The sequence below is a fragment of the Macaca thibetana genome, chromosome 14 (genome assembly GCF_024542745.1).
Source record: "Macaca thibetana thibetana isolate TM-01 chromosome 14, ASM2454274v1, whole genome shotgun sequence".
Lineage (NCBI taxonomy): Eukaryota > Metazoa > Chordata > Mammalia > Primates > Cercopithecidae > Macaca > Macaca thibetana.
The window spans coordinates 52,556,447-52,573,181 of NC_065591.1; the positions used below are offsets into that span (position 1 = coordinate 52,556,447).

The 16,735-nt window shown below is 44.4% G+C and overlaps 1 protein-coding gene across 9 annotated transcripts in view; it reads right to left on the bottom strand.

Annotated features, from left to right (window-relative positions):
* TEAD1 (TEA domain transcription factor 1) overlaps window positions 1-16,735 on the bottom strand; it is a 270,999-nt gene that overhangs the window by 44,139 nt on the left and 210,125 nt on the right. For all 9 annotated transcript variants that reach the window (XM_050757431.1, XM_050757428.1, XM_050757427.1 and 6 more), the window contains one exon: window positions 16,317-16,441. In XM_050757431.1, coding sequence (XP_050613388.1) covers window positions 16,317-16,441 — 125 coding nt within the window. The remainder of the gene's footprint in view (window positions 1-16,316; window positions 16,442-16,735) is intronic.

Sequence of the window (16,735 nt, forward strand, 5' to 3'; positions counted from 1 at the left end):
CCTGGGCAACAGAGTAAGACCTTATCTCTTAAAAAGGCACTTCCATAAAAAAACATTTTTAAACATATAATCTAGAGTTTCTCAAACTCGGTCACAAAATCCTGTGAAATATATCCTGAAGGAGTACTGGTTTAAATCTATAACTTGCTACCCACATTTGGATCTCTGGCCACCATGCCAAAAGACAGGAGGCTGGACACTCCATCTGATGCCAGTGTTGCATATAGAGGCAGTGCAACTGGGGCCAGTATCTTTTGGAAGAGGACCAGGTCCCTCTCCTATTCAACATCAGAGTGGTATCTTTTCCAAAGCTTCAAAAATCCTAAAAGATATCAGGTGAAGTGAAAAAGAGGACCCTATCAAGCTCTGACATGGATGCAGCTGCATGGACTAGCTGCCTGGCATTAAGACAGAAGCTGGGAGATACTATAAAACAATAGTGTATGCCTGAGAAGTAAGAAAATATTTTTAAAAAGGTTAAAAGTAAAAGTGGGAAGAAATTATTTTTAAACAGGTTAAAAGTAAAAGCTACTATGTTAGGGAAGTGAGACTTGGGGGTGGGAAGAGGTGAGATTATAAGGGTAGGAGGGAATATCTTTGAGCTTTTTATACATTTTCTCAAATGTTGCCACATCACTTTTTCCAATTATAAACAACAGCTCATGGAAATGTATGAGGCACAGTCATAGCTGCTAAGAAACTTCTGGTCTTTCTAGTCTCAGTGGGCAAAAGTGAAAAAAAAAAAAAAAAAACACAGGCAAAGGTGTGGGCACAGACGCTGGTATAAAGGCAATCAGAAACACAAAGTGGAACGTGGAGTACACAGCAAAAGGCACTGTTTCTTTATTACCTAGACAACTGGCTATGTATCCATCCATCCAACCCTGATTTATAACTTCTGCTTACAGCTAGCTCTCAGACCTCCCCAGTTCTGGAAGGCACCGTTTCTGTCTATTCTAGTGCCTTCTGCAGGGAGTGAATTTACGGGAGGCATGAGACACAAGCCTTGGGGACCCACTGAGCTGAATCTGAGTCTCCCTTCAGGCTCCTCACTCCTAGCTGTTCTGCCTCACTAGCTGCCCCAGGCCAGGTCAGAGCTGGGATGAAGTTGAGAAGCTGGGAAACTTGAAGTCTTTGCGCTTAACATCAAAATGTCCCTTGCACTGCACTGCACTGCTGGAAATGGGGACCATGGCCCTGACATCCACAGGTCAAGAAGGTGAATGGGGGTAAAATCTACCACATACCGATGGGGACCATGAAGGTGCACCTGAAAAGCAAGGTGCTGAGTGTAAAGCACAAAAGCCTTGGAGCCAGACACAAACCTGAAACCTCAGACTTCTCATCTGTGCAATGGGGATATAATAGCTGAAAGTGCTCGGCATAGGACCTGGCATATAAGAAATGTTTGACAGGGGCTGGGATTGGTGGCTCACACCTCTAATCCCAGAACTTGGGAGGCCGAGGAAGGTGGATCACTTGAGGTCAGGAGTTCGAGACCAGCCTGGCCAACATGGAGAAACCTCGTCTCTACTAAAAATACAAAAATTAGCTGAGTGTGGTGGCACGCACCTGTAATCCCAGCTACTTGGGAGGCTGAGGCAGGAGAATTGCTTGAACCCAGGAGGCAGAGACTGCAGTGAGCCAAGATCACACCACTACACTCCAGCCTGAGCATAAGAGAGAGACTCCATCTCAAAACAAAACAAAACAAAAAAAAGAAGCGTTCATGTTCAATAAATTATAGCTAAAATGACCATTGTTATAGTTTATTATCATGTGAGATTCACTAGATCCTGAGGTAGAAGCAAAAGAACTTTCCTGCTTTTGCTATCCCTCCTGCCTAGTAAAAAAAAAAAAAAAAAAAAACACAAATAAGCCAAGAGCTGGGAACAAGCAGTGAAGCCAAGTGACTGTTCAAATCCCTGATCGTGGCCGCCTCATAACCAGCTGCTCAGGGTGTGGGCCTCTCACCTGTGCCTGAAGGAAGGCAGAGAACTTGTGTCCACTGGGCACTGTGAGCAATGGTGTTGCTTATAGATGTGATCTCAGGTAATCTTTGCCTCATGATGCTGCTGGAGGTGGATTTAATTTAAATCATTTCACAGACAAGGAAATAGAAGCTTAGAGATGAACTGACTTGCCTGAGGTCATACATCCAGGAATAGTCCTGGAGTTAATAAAACTTGGATCTGTCAACACCACAGCCCTTGCGTTTGCTGCAAACATCAATCACACTGTCCCCCAGAAGAAAATGTCTAAGCCTTTCCAACACTGTTAAACCATCGTTTTTTGAAAGTTGATTTGGGAAAGGAACAACAACAAAAAAACTAAACCATGTTTTAAAGCTTCTATGAAGTTAAATTGGAATTATGGACAAACATGATTCACAAACGCATCAGACAGAGTCCACAAAGGTTTCTATTTTGACGAATTTACCTCTGTGTTCAAGGCTGAAATGAACAGAGAAGGGCAGGCTGTCTTTGCCAAAGGAAATTGGGCACTGTCTCTACAAGGCTGGTGACTTGAAACCAAACTCTGACCATTGGCATCTGAGTGGCTTCACTGCTGCCAAGAGGTGGTGACTCTGTTTCTAAGAATACAAAGTACTACAGAAGATGCCCTGGAGACCACAGCATTGAAACAAACAGACCACCCTCTCTACTTCATTCAACCTGGGTAGGTCAGGAATCCTTCTGTCCCCAAATCCAGAAGGCTGAAAGGAAGATATCTATATGTTGGGTTCAAGTTTTAATGAAATTAACCTAAAAATCATTTGGTGAGGCTCTATTTCCAGTCTTGCCAGTTGTCCTTATAAGGGAAGTGTGCTAAGGTGGATTATTTATTTGCTTCCCTCCTTCCCAAATAAATCCCATTTCTTCTCCAGCAATGGTGGTTTCCCCAAAAGTGAAGGTGGCACATAAAACAAAAAAGGGCAATTCTGTTCTATAGGGCACAAAACAAACACTCATAAAAGAAAACAGGCATTTGGAAGCAAGATAGGAGCAGAAAAAAGGTGAATATCAATGACTCACATATACAAGGCCCAAGACTAGATTTCCTCAATATCCAAAGCAGAGGCTAATTTTGACTTCTCCAAAAGAGTCCCCTAGTCACTCAGTAGAGGCACAACTGATAATCAACATCTCGAGGTCAACGATGGAAAAGGTACTCACTCTGCCTGTTTCTTCTACAGATTTTAGTAGAATGAACCAGCACACCTATCATCCATCATATATGCCAGGCACTGTGCTAGGCACCAGGCATCCATGAGCTAACAACGAAGTGCTCATCTTCGTAGAACCTAGAGTGATTGTACAGAGCAAGCTTATTGCCTCTAAGAATTGTATCTTTCCCAAATAAATATATGTTCTCATAAATTCCTACAGAGAAGATGGGGATAATAAATACAGTCAATACCACTTCTACATATCACATTAACTAAATCAGCATTTATCTGCTCTTTTTATACGAATGACCTTATTCTCCAACATTAAACATACAGTATTATTCATTAGCAAGGAGAAAACATATGGAAATCACCTAGAAAACATGAATAAAGTTTCACAAGTCCAAGGCAAAAACCGTAATGAACACCAAGTTACCCACTGTACACGAAAGCAGAACACTCTTTCAGATATTTAAGGTATCAGAAAACTGACCTTCCTTGCAACTTGTTCCCAGGGAGCTAGAGAAGGATATGTTCCTACAAAATGAGGGAATAAATTTTAAAAAGAGATGGGGCCTAACATAGAAGAAAGGTGAAGAAACCAGCCAGGTCAGCAACCAGTCCAGAGTGGATCCATGCAGCTGAGAACTCCTGGCAGGATGCCACCAAGAGAATAGACCTGATTTATATCTCACCATCTGGAGAAGAACATAAGAGTTCTCCTGGAAACTTTGAGGATGAATTGGTGTAGGTATGTAAAACTGAACAATTTTTTTAAAAGACAACCATATACCCCAGAAAAAAAAAAAAAGTTTTACAATTAAGACAATGGTTCCAATATATAACATTAACCACGCTGTGTGCAAAATTTATATGGGTTTGTAAAATTAACTGAATGTTAATTTTTTTTTAACGTGATATAAGTACATAAGGGGACTGAAAGGAAGATGGGTGGGGGGGCATATACTAAATTTGGAGAACTAAATCGTAGTCTTCTATGTTAAGAAGTCAATAGATGAGGCCTAAAATCAATGGAATAAGATATACAATATAAGCATGTTATTTAGAAAGGTGGAGGTAAATATATTAATACAAAGACATGGCTGAAAAAGCTGCAAACAATGGTCCCCAAAAAGTAGAACTGGGAGGTGAGGAGTCATGAAGCAGCAGAATACTGCTTTTCCTATGGGCCATGCACTTCAATTTGGCTTACACAATTATTTTATTAAATAAACCACCAATCAAAAACTATCTTGAAAGATTATGGAGTTTTTCTGAGGAAGGGAAAGAACCGTAAAAGGAAGCAAAAAACACTACTTCAGGATGTTTATTCTGTGTTGGCCACAAGTTCCTTGGGCTCTAAAGGAGCTTGGGTCAGCCTGCAAAGCTTTCCTACAGCTCAAATGCTCAGGACAGCTGGACAGGAGCTGGGATGCTTATCTGCAGGTAGGGTTCACCAAAAGGACAGATGTTGCACCAGTAAAACCCTACATGGATCAAGGATGCCATGCGGTACCTGATGCCATCTGAATATGTGGATTTCTATTTTGACTTGGAGAAATGTCCATTTTCTCTTCCTATTGCCATCATCCCTCCAGTTACTCTTCATAGCAGTTGCAAACAAAAATAAAGGTGAATGCAACCCTCGAAACTCAACCATTCACTTGCAAAGGGCTTCTGAGATACCCTGGGGGTTTAATAAAGGACTTCGTCTTCCTTCAAAGCTGCTCTATGACGTCACTTTGTTTTCTGGTCCTTGCTGTTCTTTGCTGCTTAGCGAGCCTGCAGTGAGGAGTGATGAGCACCTGGACTGTGGAGTCAGGAGGGATCTGGGTTTGAATTCAAACAGTGGCACCACTTCCCAACTGAGTCATCCAGGGCAAGTGATTATAGCCCTCTCTGCTGCAGTTTCCACATCCATAGTGGAAATACGTATACTTAGTAGAAATATAATGCAGGAATAATAATAGTACCTACTGTATCAGAGTGTCAAGAATATTAAATGAGATAATGCAAGGAACACATAACACCATACATAGCACATAATTTGTTGTTGTTACTTTCTGGAAGAATCATGATGTTTCTTTACTTTGGACGAAATAATGTGAAATTAATACTGTCCCTCTGATAACAAAAAAACTGGACATATTAAAACTTAAAGCAGAAATGAAGAGAGGGAAAGTTTCAGACACATTAAGGCGATTCCTACTGTTCTGATGTTACCATCGGTGCTAGGGTGAAGGGTAGCGGCAGTGCAGGGAAGTCTTGTGGGGTCTGGCCTCCGCATTTCCCTCAGGCACACAGTACCCTTTCCAGATACCTGCTTCCTACCTTCCTCTAAGGCATGCAAAGTCTGTTCCCAAAAGTGGCGTGGGGGCAGCCTAGGAGGTTGCCCATCACTGTAGATGAAACAAATCACAACGTACAACTTCCAACAGTTGTCACTGGGGCTTTTTTCTCTTTTTAAAAGGACTGCCAATACATTCTAGCGATCTCTGATGAAGGCAGTTCAATCTTTGTGGAAAAGGAAGAAAAAGCCCTACACTACAAACCTGCTAGTTCTCAGCATCCGCGAGGTGCCCTCAGACACACTGGGCCCTGCACTGCACCGTCCAACCTGAAGATGGCAGTCTTTTCCTAAACTTGTTCCAAATATTCTAAGTATTTAAAGAACGTAGTGAAACCTTGAAAAATGACTGCTGTCAAATAATACCAAGAGAAAAATTATAATCCACTTAGGAATTTAAAGAAATCAAGACAAATAACTCATGTCAAGGGATGCTAATGTACAAGCTGGAACAGAACAAGGACAAATCGCCTACATTTACTTCTTGTCACGGTCCTGCCGGGAATGTCTGTACAGCTACCCCCAAGGCAGGCTGGGCAGCCTGCGGTGGCCCCTGGGGGGATAAGGAACGGCTGCGGAGCCAAGCCAAGAAAGGTTCCCGCACATTCAGCCCAGGAGCTTGCCTATCTGTGCTCAAGGTTCCTGCCCAGGAGAAAGTGATTCTGAAGTGAGTTCTCTCCTCAGCTCACTGTTCAGGGCACCAGCCCTGTTCTGGCCACCTGGCCCTGACATGCCACTTCATCCTATGCCCCTCGCTCTTTCCAGAGAGAAACATGAGAAACAAGCAACAAGTGAATCTCTCCTTCCAGGATCTCACACCAAGATGCATCCTTCCCACCTCCCACTCCCAGCACCATCTCCACAGAGGGGCTACTGCTTCCTTAGACAAGAGTATGTCTTCCCCACAGAAGTGCAGCTGAAAGGCCCACCAGCTGAGTGAGCAACCAGGAAGGCAGGTGCATGGGGTGCCGACCTGCCAAAGAAAGCAGAGGGGGCCTGGCTGGGGCCTCTGCGAAATGTCTATAGAACCCGGATTTTCAGATGCTTTCAGTGGCCTCCTTCCCAAAGGGTAATGAAGAAAGAGAGGGAGTGGCCAGAGCATCTCAGAAACACTGTGTACAAAGCACCAGCAGACAGGCTGCCGCCACAAGAGGGTGTGCCCTGGGCCTGGAGGGGCTCACAGGTGGCTCGGCAAGGGCTCAGGTTTGTGAGGGGCACAGGGGAGCTCCACACTGAGCCATCGTCCCCTTCCCCGGGAGACACTCCATCTCCTATGTCCTACTGGAAGACCAGGCTTAGAAAAACATGAGAAAAACCTGAGATAAATTCAAGGACTGAGCACAGCCAACTAACTGTCAGACCAGCTGCAGCCTTCTTCCCCAAACCTGGAAGGACAAATGTACTTTCCAATCACTTATTCCAAAGCATGAGATGGGCACATTAATGACACCTGGGTTAGAATATCTAGGCTCTGCTATTTTTGAGCTGAGTGGCTTGAGGCAAGTTGCTTAACCTTTCTGGGCCTTGGCTTCCTCATCTGAGCAGTGATGAACCCTAGCCTGTATCCAAGGTCAAATGAAACAGTCAATGTGAAAGTTCTGCCCAGGCCACACAGAGTCGCATAGATGCTGGTGACCTGGCTTACTGGCATGAGATCACTTCCAAGCCCTGAACTACGGGAGAGAAGGAGCCTCTTTTCTGAAGGACCAGAAACCAGATTTGTTCAAACAGCCGTTCTCCACACCAAGATGGAGCAACTGCCTCGGCAGCCACTATAAAACTAGGAAGCTTCTCCAGAGACACCGGTGCCCTTCTCCGTCCTGCCCAGGATAAAGGCAAGAACCCTCCTGGCAACCGGAAATTGAAACCTTGCTGCTGCTTCTTTTTTATTTATTTATATTTTAGAGACAGAGTCTCTTCTGTCACCCACGCTGGAGTGCAATGGCACGATCTCGGCTCACTGCAACCTCTTCCTCCCACGTTCAAGCGAATCTCCCACCTCAGCCTCCTGAGTAGCTGGGATTACAGGCACCTGCCATCATGCCCAGCTAAGTTTTGTATTTCTGTAGAAGCGGGGGTTTCACCATGTTGGCCAGGCTGGTCTTGAACTCCTGACCTCAGGTGACCCACACACCTTGGCCTCCCAAAGTGCTGGGATTACAGGCAAGAACCACCGAGCCCAGCCAAAACCTTGCTTCTTATCTTGTGTCTCCAACCTAACCCCCATGCACAGTCATCCCCTCTTCTTTCTTCCACAGGCCTCATCAATGTCATATGTCTTTAGAGCTGTCCTGATCACATTTTCCAAACCAAGACAGGATCTGTGTTCTGACAAAGGAATTTTAGTAATCTGTGAATTTAGGCCATTGAAAGAAGTATAAAAATGTGAAATTAAATCATCCTTGGGCTCACATTTGACCAACTGCCTTTAGGAAAAAGAATCATGTTATCTGCAGGATATATCTGCAGACCTTCCATGCGGGCTCGACCACAGGCCTGCCAGTCCCCCAGAGGGGAGATCTTGGGCTCCCTCTGACTATGAAGACTGCTAACTCCCACCTCCACATCCAGGAGGTCCAGCCCCTTAGAAATAAAGGTAAAGGCCAGGACACCAGGCAGCAACACTCACTTCCTTCTGGCTGAGGGGGCTGCCATCACTAAGCCCAGTGCCCCTTCAGGAACTCTCTCCTCTCCTGGAGCCCAAATGAAATGTCCATCTGTGGATGGAGAACCATCCCTGCCCTTCCCATTTTCCGTTTTCCAGATAATGGGGTGTCACTTTCTCATACACTGTGAAATTCAGACAAAGTTCAAATAGTCAACCCTGCCATCTATTAGCCAGGTCCCAGGTGAAGTTACTTAAACTCTCTGAGCTTTCCTGTCTCCAATACATATTTCAACAAGCTTATTTTGAGAATGAAAGGCAAAAGCGTTATTACCAAGTCAGTTCTTAGCAGTCCTGCTTCCTACTCTGTTGCAGGACTCTTGAAATTATATCGGCATCCTTGGTCTCAAACACCCAGTCATTACCATTTATCCTCCTCTTCTCACAGCTCATTAATCCACAAGGCTTTTTAATTTTATCTCCGTAACATCTCTCCCCTCTGCCATTTCCTCAGCCACAGTCCCTGCCCTGGTTTGGTCCTCATCAGCCACCAGCTGGCCAACAGTACAGTTTCCTCCAGCCCTGGCTCTCTCCTGAAGCACAAATCAGATCACATCCTCGCTTTAAAAAGCAGGGTGAGGTAGGAGAATACATATTCATCTTAGACTGTATATGCATTAAAATCTACAAAGCCTCATAAGAGAATAGTAACAGTGGCTATCTACTTAAGGGTAGGATAGGAATGAGAAGGAAGAGACGTCTCCCTTCCATTCTCTTATGCTTGGAGATTTTTTGACCACATAAATTTACTACCTCTATGAAAAGTTTAATTGATTTTAAAAATTAATTGAGGCCGTGCATGGTGGTTCACACCTGTAATCCCAGCACTTTGGGAGGCTGAGGCAGGCAAATCACTTGAGGTCAGGAGTTTGAGACCAGTCTGGACAATATGACAAAACCTTGTCTCTACTAAAAGTTCAAAAATTAGCCAGGCATGGTGCCTCACGCCTGTAATCCCAGCTACTTGGGAGGCTGAGGCAGGGGAATTGCTTGAACCCGAGAGGTGGAGGTTGCAGTGAGTCATGGTTGCGCCACTGCACTCCAGCCTGGGTGACAGAGCAAGACTCCTTCTCAAAAGTAATTGAAAAATATTGACTCCTGTTAGAATTTCAGTAGAGTCCAAAGCACCTAGTGAGCACATTCTCGCAAGCTTGATCCCTGTCCAGATCTCTGACTCAATTTCCTTTCACATTACCGTAAGACATTCAGGTTCAGAAGCATTTGTGGAGTGCTCAGTATGTTCAGAGATATTACTAAATGTAATTATCACAGTGAGCGTGGCAGCGATCCTGTTATGTCCACTTAAGACAGACTGGAAACTGAGGCTGAGCTGTGAGGTAATTTGCCCCAAATCTCAAGCAGCTGCTAAGAATTCTAGTATCAGTCACCTCTTTGCTGCAACTAGAGCATGATGAAAGATAGGCTCTAAAGCAGCGGTCCCCAGCCTTTTTGGCACCAGAGACTGGTTTTGTGGAAGACAATTTTCTATGGGTTGGAAAAGGAACTCAGAGGAAACCCAGAGTAACCATCTACCCAGTGTGGAAGGCCCTCAGAGGTCTGGCCTTGCTTGGGGAGCTCCTACTTTACAGACAGCTATTTTTAACTTTCGAACTTTGTCTTTATTTCTTCAAAAGTACAGTGATGTGGTTAAGAATACAGAGTGGTGGTAAACCTTGGCACAGTCACCGTTCTTGGAGATAGATCTTGATAACTTTATTTAGCGTTTCTGAGCTACGGTTCCTTTATGTATAGACTGGACATAATGCTCAGCATAGTAAAACAGAGCTCATAAATGCTGGTGATCATTATTGACATAATATATAAATAAGTTTCTTGGTTGGGTATGGTGGCTCACACCTGTAATCCCAGCACTTTGGGAGGCTGAGGTGGGTGGATCGCTTGAGCCCAGGAGTTCAAGACCAGCTTGGGCAACATGGTAAAACCCCATCTCTACTAAAAATACAGAAATCTGCTGCGCGTGGTGGCGCATGCCTATAGTCCCAGCTACTTGGGAGGCTGAGATGGGACAATCCCTTGAGCCTGGGAGGTCGAGGCTGCAGTCAGCTGTGACTGTGCCACTACATTCAAGCCTGAGCAATGCAGTGAGACCCTGTCTCAATTAAAACAATAAAAATAAAAATAAATCAGTTTCATATGTTGAGCGAATGTGTGCCTTCCCTGATTGGGTTTGTTCCTGTACTGTGTCACGGAACTTCTCTTCTGCAAGGCAGTGAGTGCTTCCTCAAAATCTAAAGAGAACAATCTCTTTGCCTCTTTCTCCACCCCCAACTCTTCCCTCCTCTGGTTGTGTAACTCCCGCCTAAGTAAATCCCTTCTGTGCTCTCTTCCTGGCTCCTGCTCACTGTGGCATCCAGACCAAAACAGGCAGGAGACACATAGCCTGGTGCCCGGGCAGTTTGAGCAGGCAGGGCTTTGCCAGCTGCTGCCCTGTGGAGGGCTGGAGGAACCCACTGTGCCCCAGAATTGAGGTGGAGGAATCACTCCAGGCTTTATCAGGAAAACCACTCCCTATGTACTTTCAGGATTTAGCTGACAGCTCAGCCAGGCCAGGTTTTCATCTACCTAACTTGGCCTCCAGAAACTGGACCCTGATTTCAGGGAGGCCCCTTTTAAATAGCCCACCCTGGGTGGAGGATATCACACTTAACACTTGAGGTCCTTTGATATGCAACACTGAAATCATGTAGAAAGTGTATTTCCAACTCAAATAGTCTCTGTTTTTTACACTCTGCCTTCCTTTCTTCACCCTCTGCTGTTTTTCTCTTAGCTTCTAGTAGAGCCAAAGGTAACAGAGGGACTGATTCGCTGGTTCTCCTCCAACATAAACCACCACCAACTTGGGGAAGCTGCTGTCTGGTTTACACACGACACGGAGCCAGCAGGGGGCGATCATCCCCCTAATTATTCTCCCATTGGCTCCTTATAGCCCTGGGCTACAAAAACAGACTACTCATCAGATACAAATGGACCGTACAGCCTTTTGGTCACAATCTCAGGATGTGGAGACCTGGATCTAAATCCTATTTCCCATGTCAGTTGACTGTCTAACACTGGGCAAGCTACTTCATAAGGATTACATAAGATAATGCATAGTGTTGGCACACAGAAAATATTTAGTAAATGTTGGCCATCACTATTGCTAGGAGTGGAGGGGTTGTGAAGAAGTCTTCAGTGTTGGCAAGGGTGACATATGTGGTGAGCCAACAAGTAAATTTCAGAAAACGCTGGTTCTAAGGCCACTTCAGACTAAAGAGGAGACAAACTAAGGTTCTTCTCTTGGCTTTGCTGGTACCAAAGTGTGCAACCATGTCTTTTTTTGAGACGGAGTTTCACTCTTGTCACCCAGGCTGGAGTGCAGTGGCGCAATCTCAGCTCACTGCAACCTCTGCCTTTTGAGTTCAAGCGATTCTCCTGCCTCAGACTCCCGAGTAGCTGGGATTATAGGTACCCTCCACCATGCCCAGCCAATTTTTGTATTTTTAGTAGAGATAGGGTTTCACCATGTTGGCCAGGCTGGTCTTAAACTTCTGACCTCAAGTGATCCACCCACCTTGGCCTCCCAAAGTGCTGGGATTACAGGCATAAGCCATCGCACCCGGCCAGCAATCATGTCTTATCTTCTCTTAAGAGATGGTACAGGCAGGCTGGGGTGCAAAGCTGGCTATTATAAGGCAGCATCTCTCTAAGCCTCTTCCATAGAAAGGAATAGAATAACCTACCTCACAGAGCTCAGTAAACATGAAAGAAGTCACTAATGACAAATAGCATGGAACCTGGCTACATAGTTTCTTTTTTTTGCCAGCAATACCTATCAGTTCTCTTCTCTACTAAAAATACTTTATAACCCCTTGGGTCTAATGAGCCTAAGCCATTACATGGAAGTAGGGGGAAACCTATGTACATGTCTGTCTGTAACAAAGATCTAGAGAATCCAAATGCAAAGTTTAACTTGTTTAGGGCCCTTTAATTATTGGTCACTTTGTTTGCTTCCTTATCAAATTAATGTGGTTAATGTTGGATGTTAAATTTTAAGTACTGTATGCCCAAATTTGTTAAAATGTATCAGCTGAGTTTATTTTAGATGGCCTTAATGTTTCTGTTGTTGGAGTAAAAATATAGCAAAATTAAAGTCTGAGAAGTCACAAAAACTCTAAGAGCCAAAGAAACTATCTACATGATACAAATTTTTCAGCGTAACCTTAGCCCTGAAGTACCATTATACCTTGATTGTAATAGCACCTTGTGTTTGTCCAACAAAGCACACAGTATTTAACTTGAGAGGCTGGTACTTAAGACACTGTCAAATGCTTTAAATAATTTTATTAATTCTCCATCATTTCAACTGGTCAGCCACCACTTTTTCCCTCTAGCACAAGAACCAACCTTCGGGCCCTCACATGTCCACTAAAATCAAATATAGATCCTATTCACAATCTGCCACATTCATTTGCACACATTAAATCACTTGTGTTCAACTGCAGAATGAGTGTTTGTAACATGGGAATATCAGAAGCAACACCAACAATAGCGACTGAGGTTAGGCAAAATAATTTCACAGCAGTGATAGAGCTCTGGTTGGTAATGTCTAATGCACATCACTTAGTACATAATACAAGCCAGAAACATCAACATATCTATTGGGGGAATTATTTTCTGAAATTATACACTTTTAATCCAAAAAGCAAGTAACTTTCAATTGTGAAGAAGGCTGGGGCATGGCAGTGCATAACTGTAGTCCCAGCTACTCGGGAGCCTGAGGCATGAGGATCACTTCAGCCCAGGAGTTTAGGCCAGCCTGGGGAACACAGTAAGACCCTATCTCAAAAAAAAAAAAACAAAAACAAAATCAGTTGTGACAAAGGACCATTATTCCACATAAGCAGTTAGCATCCCCTGACATACTGAGTATTTATTTGCTTGGGTAGTTCTTGTGTTCTCCACCCAAGTGTGGGCTCCATGAGAAAAAGAACTTTGTTTTGTTCACTACCGAATTTCTAACACCTGAAACAGTGGCTGGCATGCAGTTGGTGCTCAAAAAGTACTTGTTAAATAAATTCTAATTTCTCTCAGTCCCCAATTCATATCCCCTAAAATATAACTATCTTTCTCAAAGGGCCCAAGGGTGTTACACCAGGCCTGCCTTCATTTCAGGGCCTTTTAAGTCACGTGTTGGAGTCTATATAGGTCAAGCTTTTTTATTCAACAGCAGGCCAGATCCAGCTTACCCATTCAGATTATTATGCGTATTCTGAATGTACCTAAAACACTTATCTCTGACCTCTACTCTAGTGACTTAGTGGGTCCTGACTTTCCTACAATAGTCACCGATTTAATATACTGCCACATACACTTCAGCTTCATCACCTCTGGAATATTCTGCTCCCTTATTCTCTCCCTGTCCAATCCTCCATCTCTCAGCTTAAGGGCTACTTCCACAAGGAAGCTTGCCCTGTTTCCTGTTACTTACAGCGTTCAGTATTCTTCCTTCCTAGAAGTCACAGCACGTTGCAATGATCTCTCAGATAATCATCTGTTTCGTGTCTGTCTCCCCTACTAGGCATTCTACTCCCCAGGGGCTGAGGCTGTGGCTGTCTGGGTAGCAATGAGCCCCTCTCCTGTGCAGCTTCTTGCACATGAATGTTTGTAGAATGGTCTGAATGATTCAAAATATTTAGCCCAACAAATACAACAAAAAAAGGCAATCAAGCCTTCTGGGCCCTAAGAGGTCCATAACTGGAGAGTACAGTTAACAATGAGGGAGCTACTACAATATTTTAATTTCTTTTAAAAAGAGAGAATTTTTATAAATGATTCCACAGTATTTTAACCAGGGAAGCAAAAATCACGTGGGGACTTTTGCCTTCCAGTGCCTTGGAGCTGTTTCCTAAAAAAAAAAAAAAAAAAAAAAAACGGTCATATGCAAAGAGAAATTTGCTCACACAGGAGATATTCAGACTGAAAAGACAATTCAAGAGACCCTCAAAATTGGGAGGTGGTCTTTTACGACAGTGAAAAGGGGGCATTGAAATACAAGATTTGGGCTCCTGGTACCCTCTGTTTACTGACTAGATATCTTGAGTAAGTCATTTAGTATGTCTGGGCCTCAGTTTCTTTATCCATAAAATGGAGAAACAGAACCTATCACAGGAAAAACAGAACCTATCTGATGGGATACTATGAGGACGGAATGAAATACTCAACCACAAAGTACTCCGTAAACAACAAAGTGTCATGGAAACATGAGTTACAAGAGGCAGAAGCAGTATCTGGGCCAAAGCCCAGCCTTCAACCAAAGAACTAAGTCAGCTTCCCAAAAAGAACCAGCAGTACAGAGTAACGCAGGGCATCTTTCAGTCTGTCTTAATGCCTTCCACTTAGATGGATGGAACCCTCACCATCACTCTTCCTGTTAGCCACTCAGCTGCTTGGAAGGAGTCATCCAATTGGCCTTCACTTCTCCTTCCTGGTCCCAATAGCCCCATTTGCTTGTAACTGTCCTGATGGGCCCAATTTACATTCCTTCCCTCATTTTTTCCCCCTAATTTGGAAGCAGCTCTATTTTTCCACCAGCTCCCAAAGTTCACAATTTGTGGACAAAGACATCAGTGGGCCACATATGGGTTCTCCACTCTGGTGATGGCTGGTCAAGCCCCTCTGCCCCACGGGAGGCCTTTCCTCAAGCTGAAGTGCACACACTCCCGTGAGAGGTCACCTCCAGTTGTTCAGCATCTCAGTTATCTACCACAGGCTCTTAACTCATTCCTGACACTTTCTCCCGATAATAGAAATGACAGTAAGGCAGGCAACACACAGAGAGCCTGGGACTTAAGAGATGGGAAGGATGGGGTGAGATAGAGAATGTGGTGAGAGTTGGTGAGGATCTCAGAGACAAACTAAGGATTGGGCTCACCCACACACAGATGCAATGCTCATACTCACAGCCAAGGAGTGGGTGTGAAGAAAGGGTACGGGGCTTGTTGGGTGGGGAAGAAGGGAGGATCACATATGTATGGGAAACGCCTGGCTGAGAAACAATGGGACGATGGGTACAAGATAGGGGTGGGGGAGGTAGGAAAGAAGAAAGTGACAAATAGAGTCCAGATGCCAATGTTACTGGTATTTATGATATTATATAATGTGCTGCACTCTATGGCAAACTGTTAAAGTGCCATTTTGTTACTTCTTCTTTTTTTTATTTTTTTGAGATGGAGTCTCGCTCTGTTGCCAGGCTGGAGTGCAGTGGCGCGATCATGGCTCACCACAACCTCCGCCTCCCGGGTTCAACCAATTATCCTGCCTCGGCCTCCCGAGTAGCTGGGACTACATGAGCATGGCCATGTATTTTTAGTAGAGATGGGGTTTCACCATTTTGGTCAAGATGGTCTTGATCTCCTGACCTTGTGATCCGCCCGCCTCAGCCTCCCAAAGTGCTGGCCACTTACAGAACAACTTGCTATCTTGAGAAAACAGAGTTGGAAAGAGAGTATGGAATAACAGCTAAATGTTTAGGCTTTAGAGTTTTCAGGACCTGAGCTTGAATCTCTAATCCATCAGAGATTAACTGTGTGACTTTGGGAAAGTTATACTGTTTCCTTATTTGTCAGTCAGTACCTAGCTTCCTAGGGTTTTTATGAGGATGAATTGTGATCACATATCTAAATAAACTGTGTGACTTTGGGAAAGTTACACTGTTTCCTTATCTGTCAGTCAGTATCTAGCTTCCTAGGGTTTTTATGAGGATGAATTGTGATCATATATCTAAATAACTCTGCATGGGACCAGGCATACGGCAAGGCTCAATAAATGTTACTTCTTGTTAAATTTTACAAAACATAAGAGCTTGCAAATGTCCCGCTCTCTGACTCAAGTATTCCCTACAGCACCTTGGGGTCCAGGACAATTATACACCTCTAGCTCTGCTGTTTTCTACAAATCTGCCAATAGGAATCCCTTTTTACTTAATCAAAAGGCTATTCTTTACTAGGCCTGTTTTCACACAGGATATTTGTCAGGCATGGAGCAGCGGTAAAGGAGGAAAGAAAGAGAAGCAAGAAGGTGAACAGTAAAAGGAAAGAAATCCTGGATTCAAGACACACCTCTCTGGGCACACTCACCGAGTCTGGGTCTCGCTGCTGCTCGAGAAAAGCTGAAAATTCCACCAGGCGAAGCTTGGTTGTGCCAATGGAGCGACCTTGCCAGGCAGGGACCGAGGGAGCTGGGGCTGATGCAGGCTCAAACCCTGAAAGAGCAATTGTCACCTTTGATGGTGGTCACTCACCTCCCCTTGGGCCTCAGGCAAATACTGGAATAGGGCTCTACAGATGACCCAGAAGGAAACGCCATCAGCCCCCTCTCCACCAGGTCTGGCGGGGAGAAATCAGGTGATGATAGATGCTGGCTGGGGACCCCAGTGATGGTGAACAGTCAGATAAGCACAAAGCACGTGTTCCTCATTAAGCCAACTTCAGCTAAAGTTAAGGGCTGCAGCATGAGGACATCCATCCTGGACCGAGGGGTCTACTTGGGGACCAAG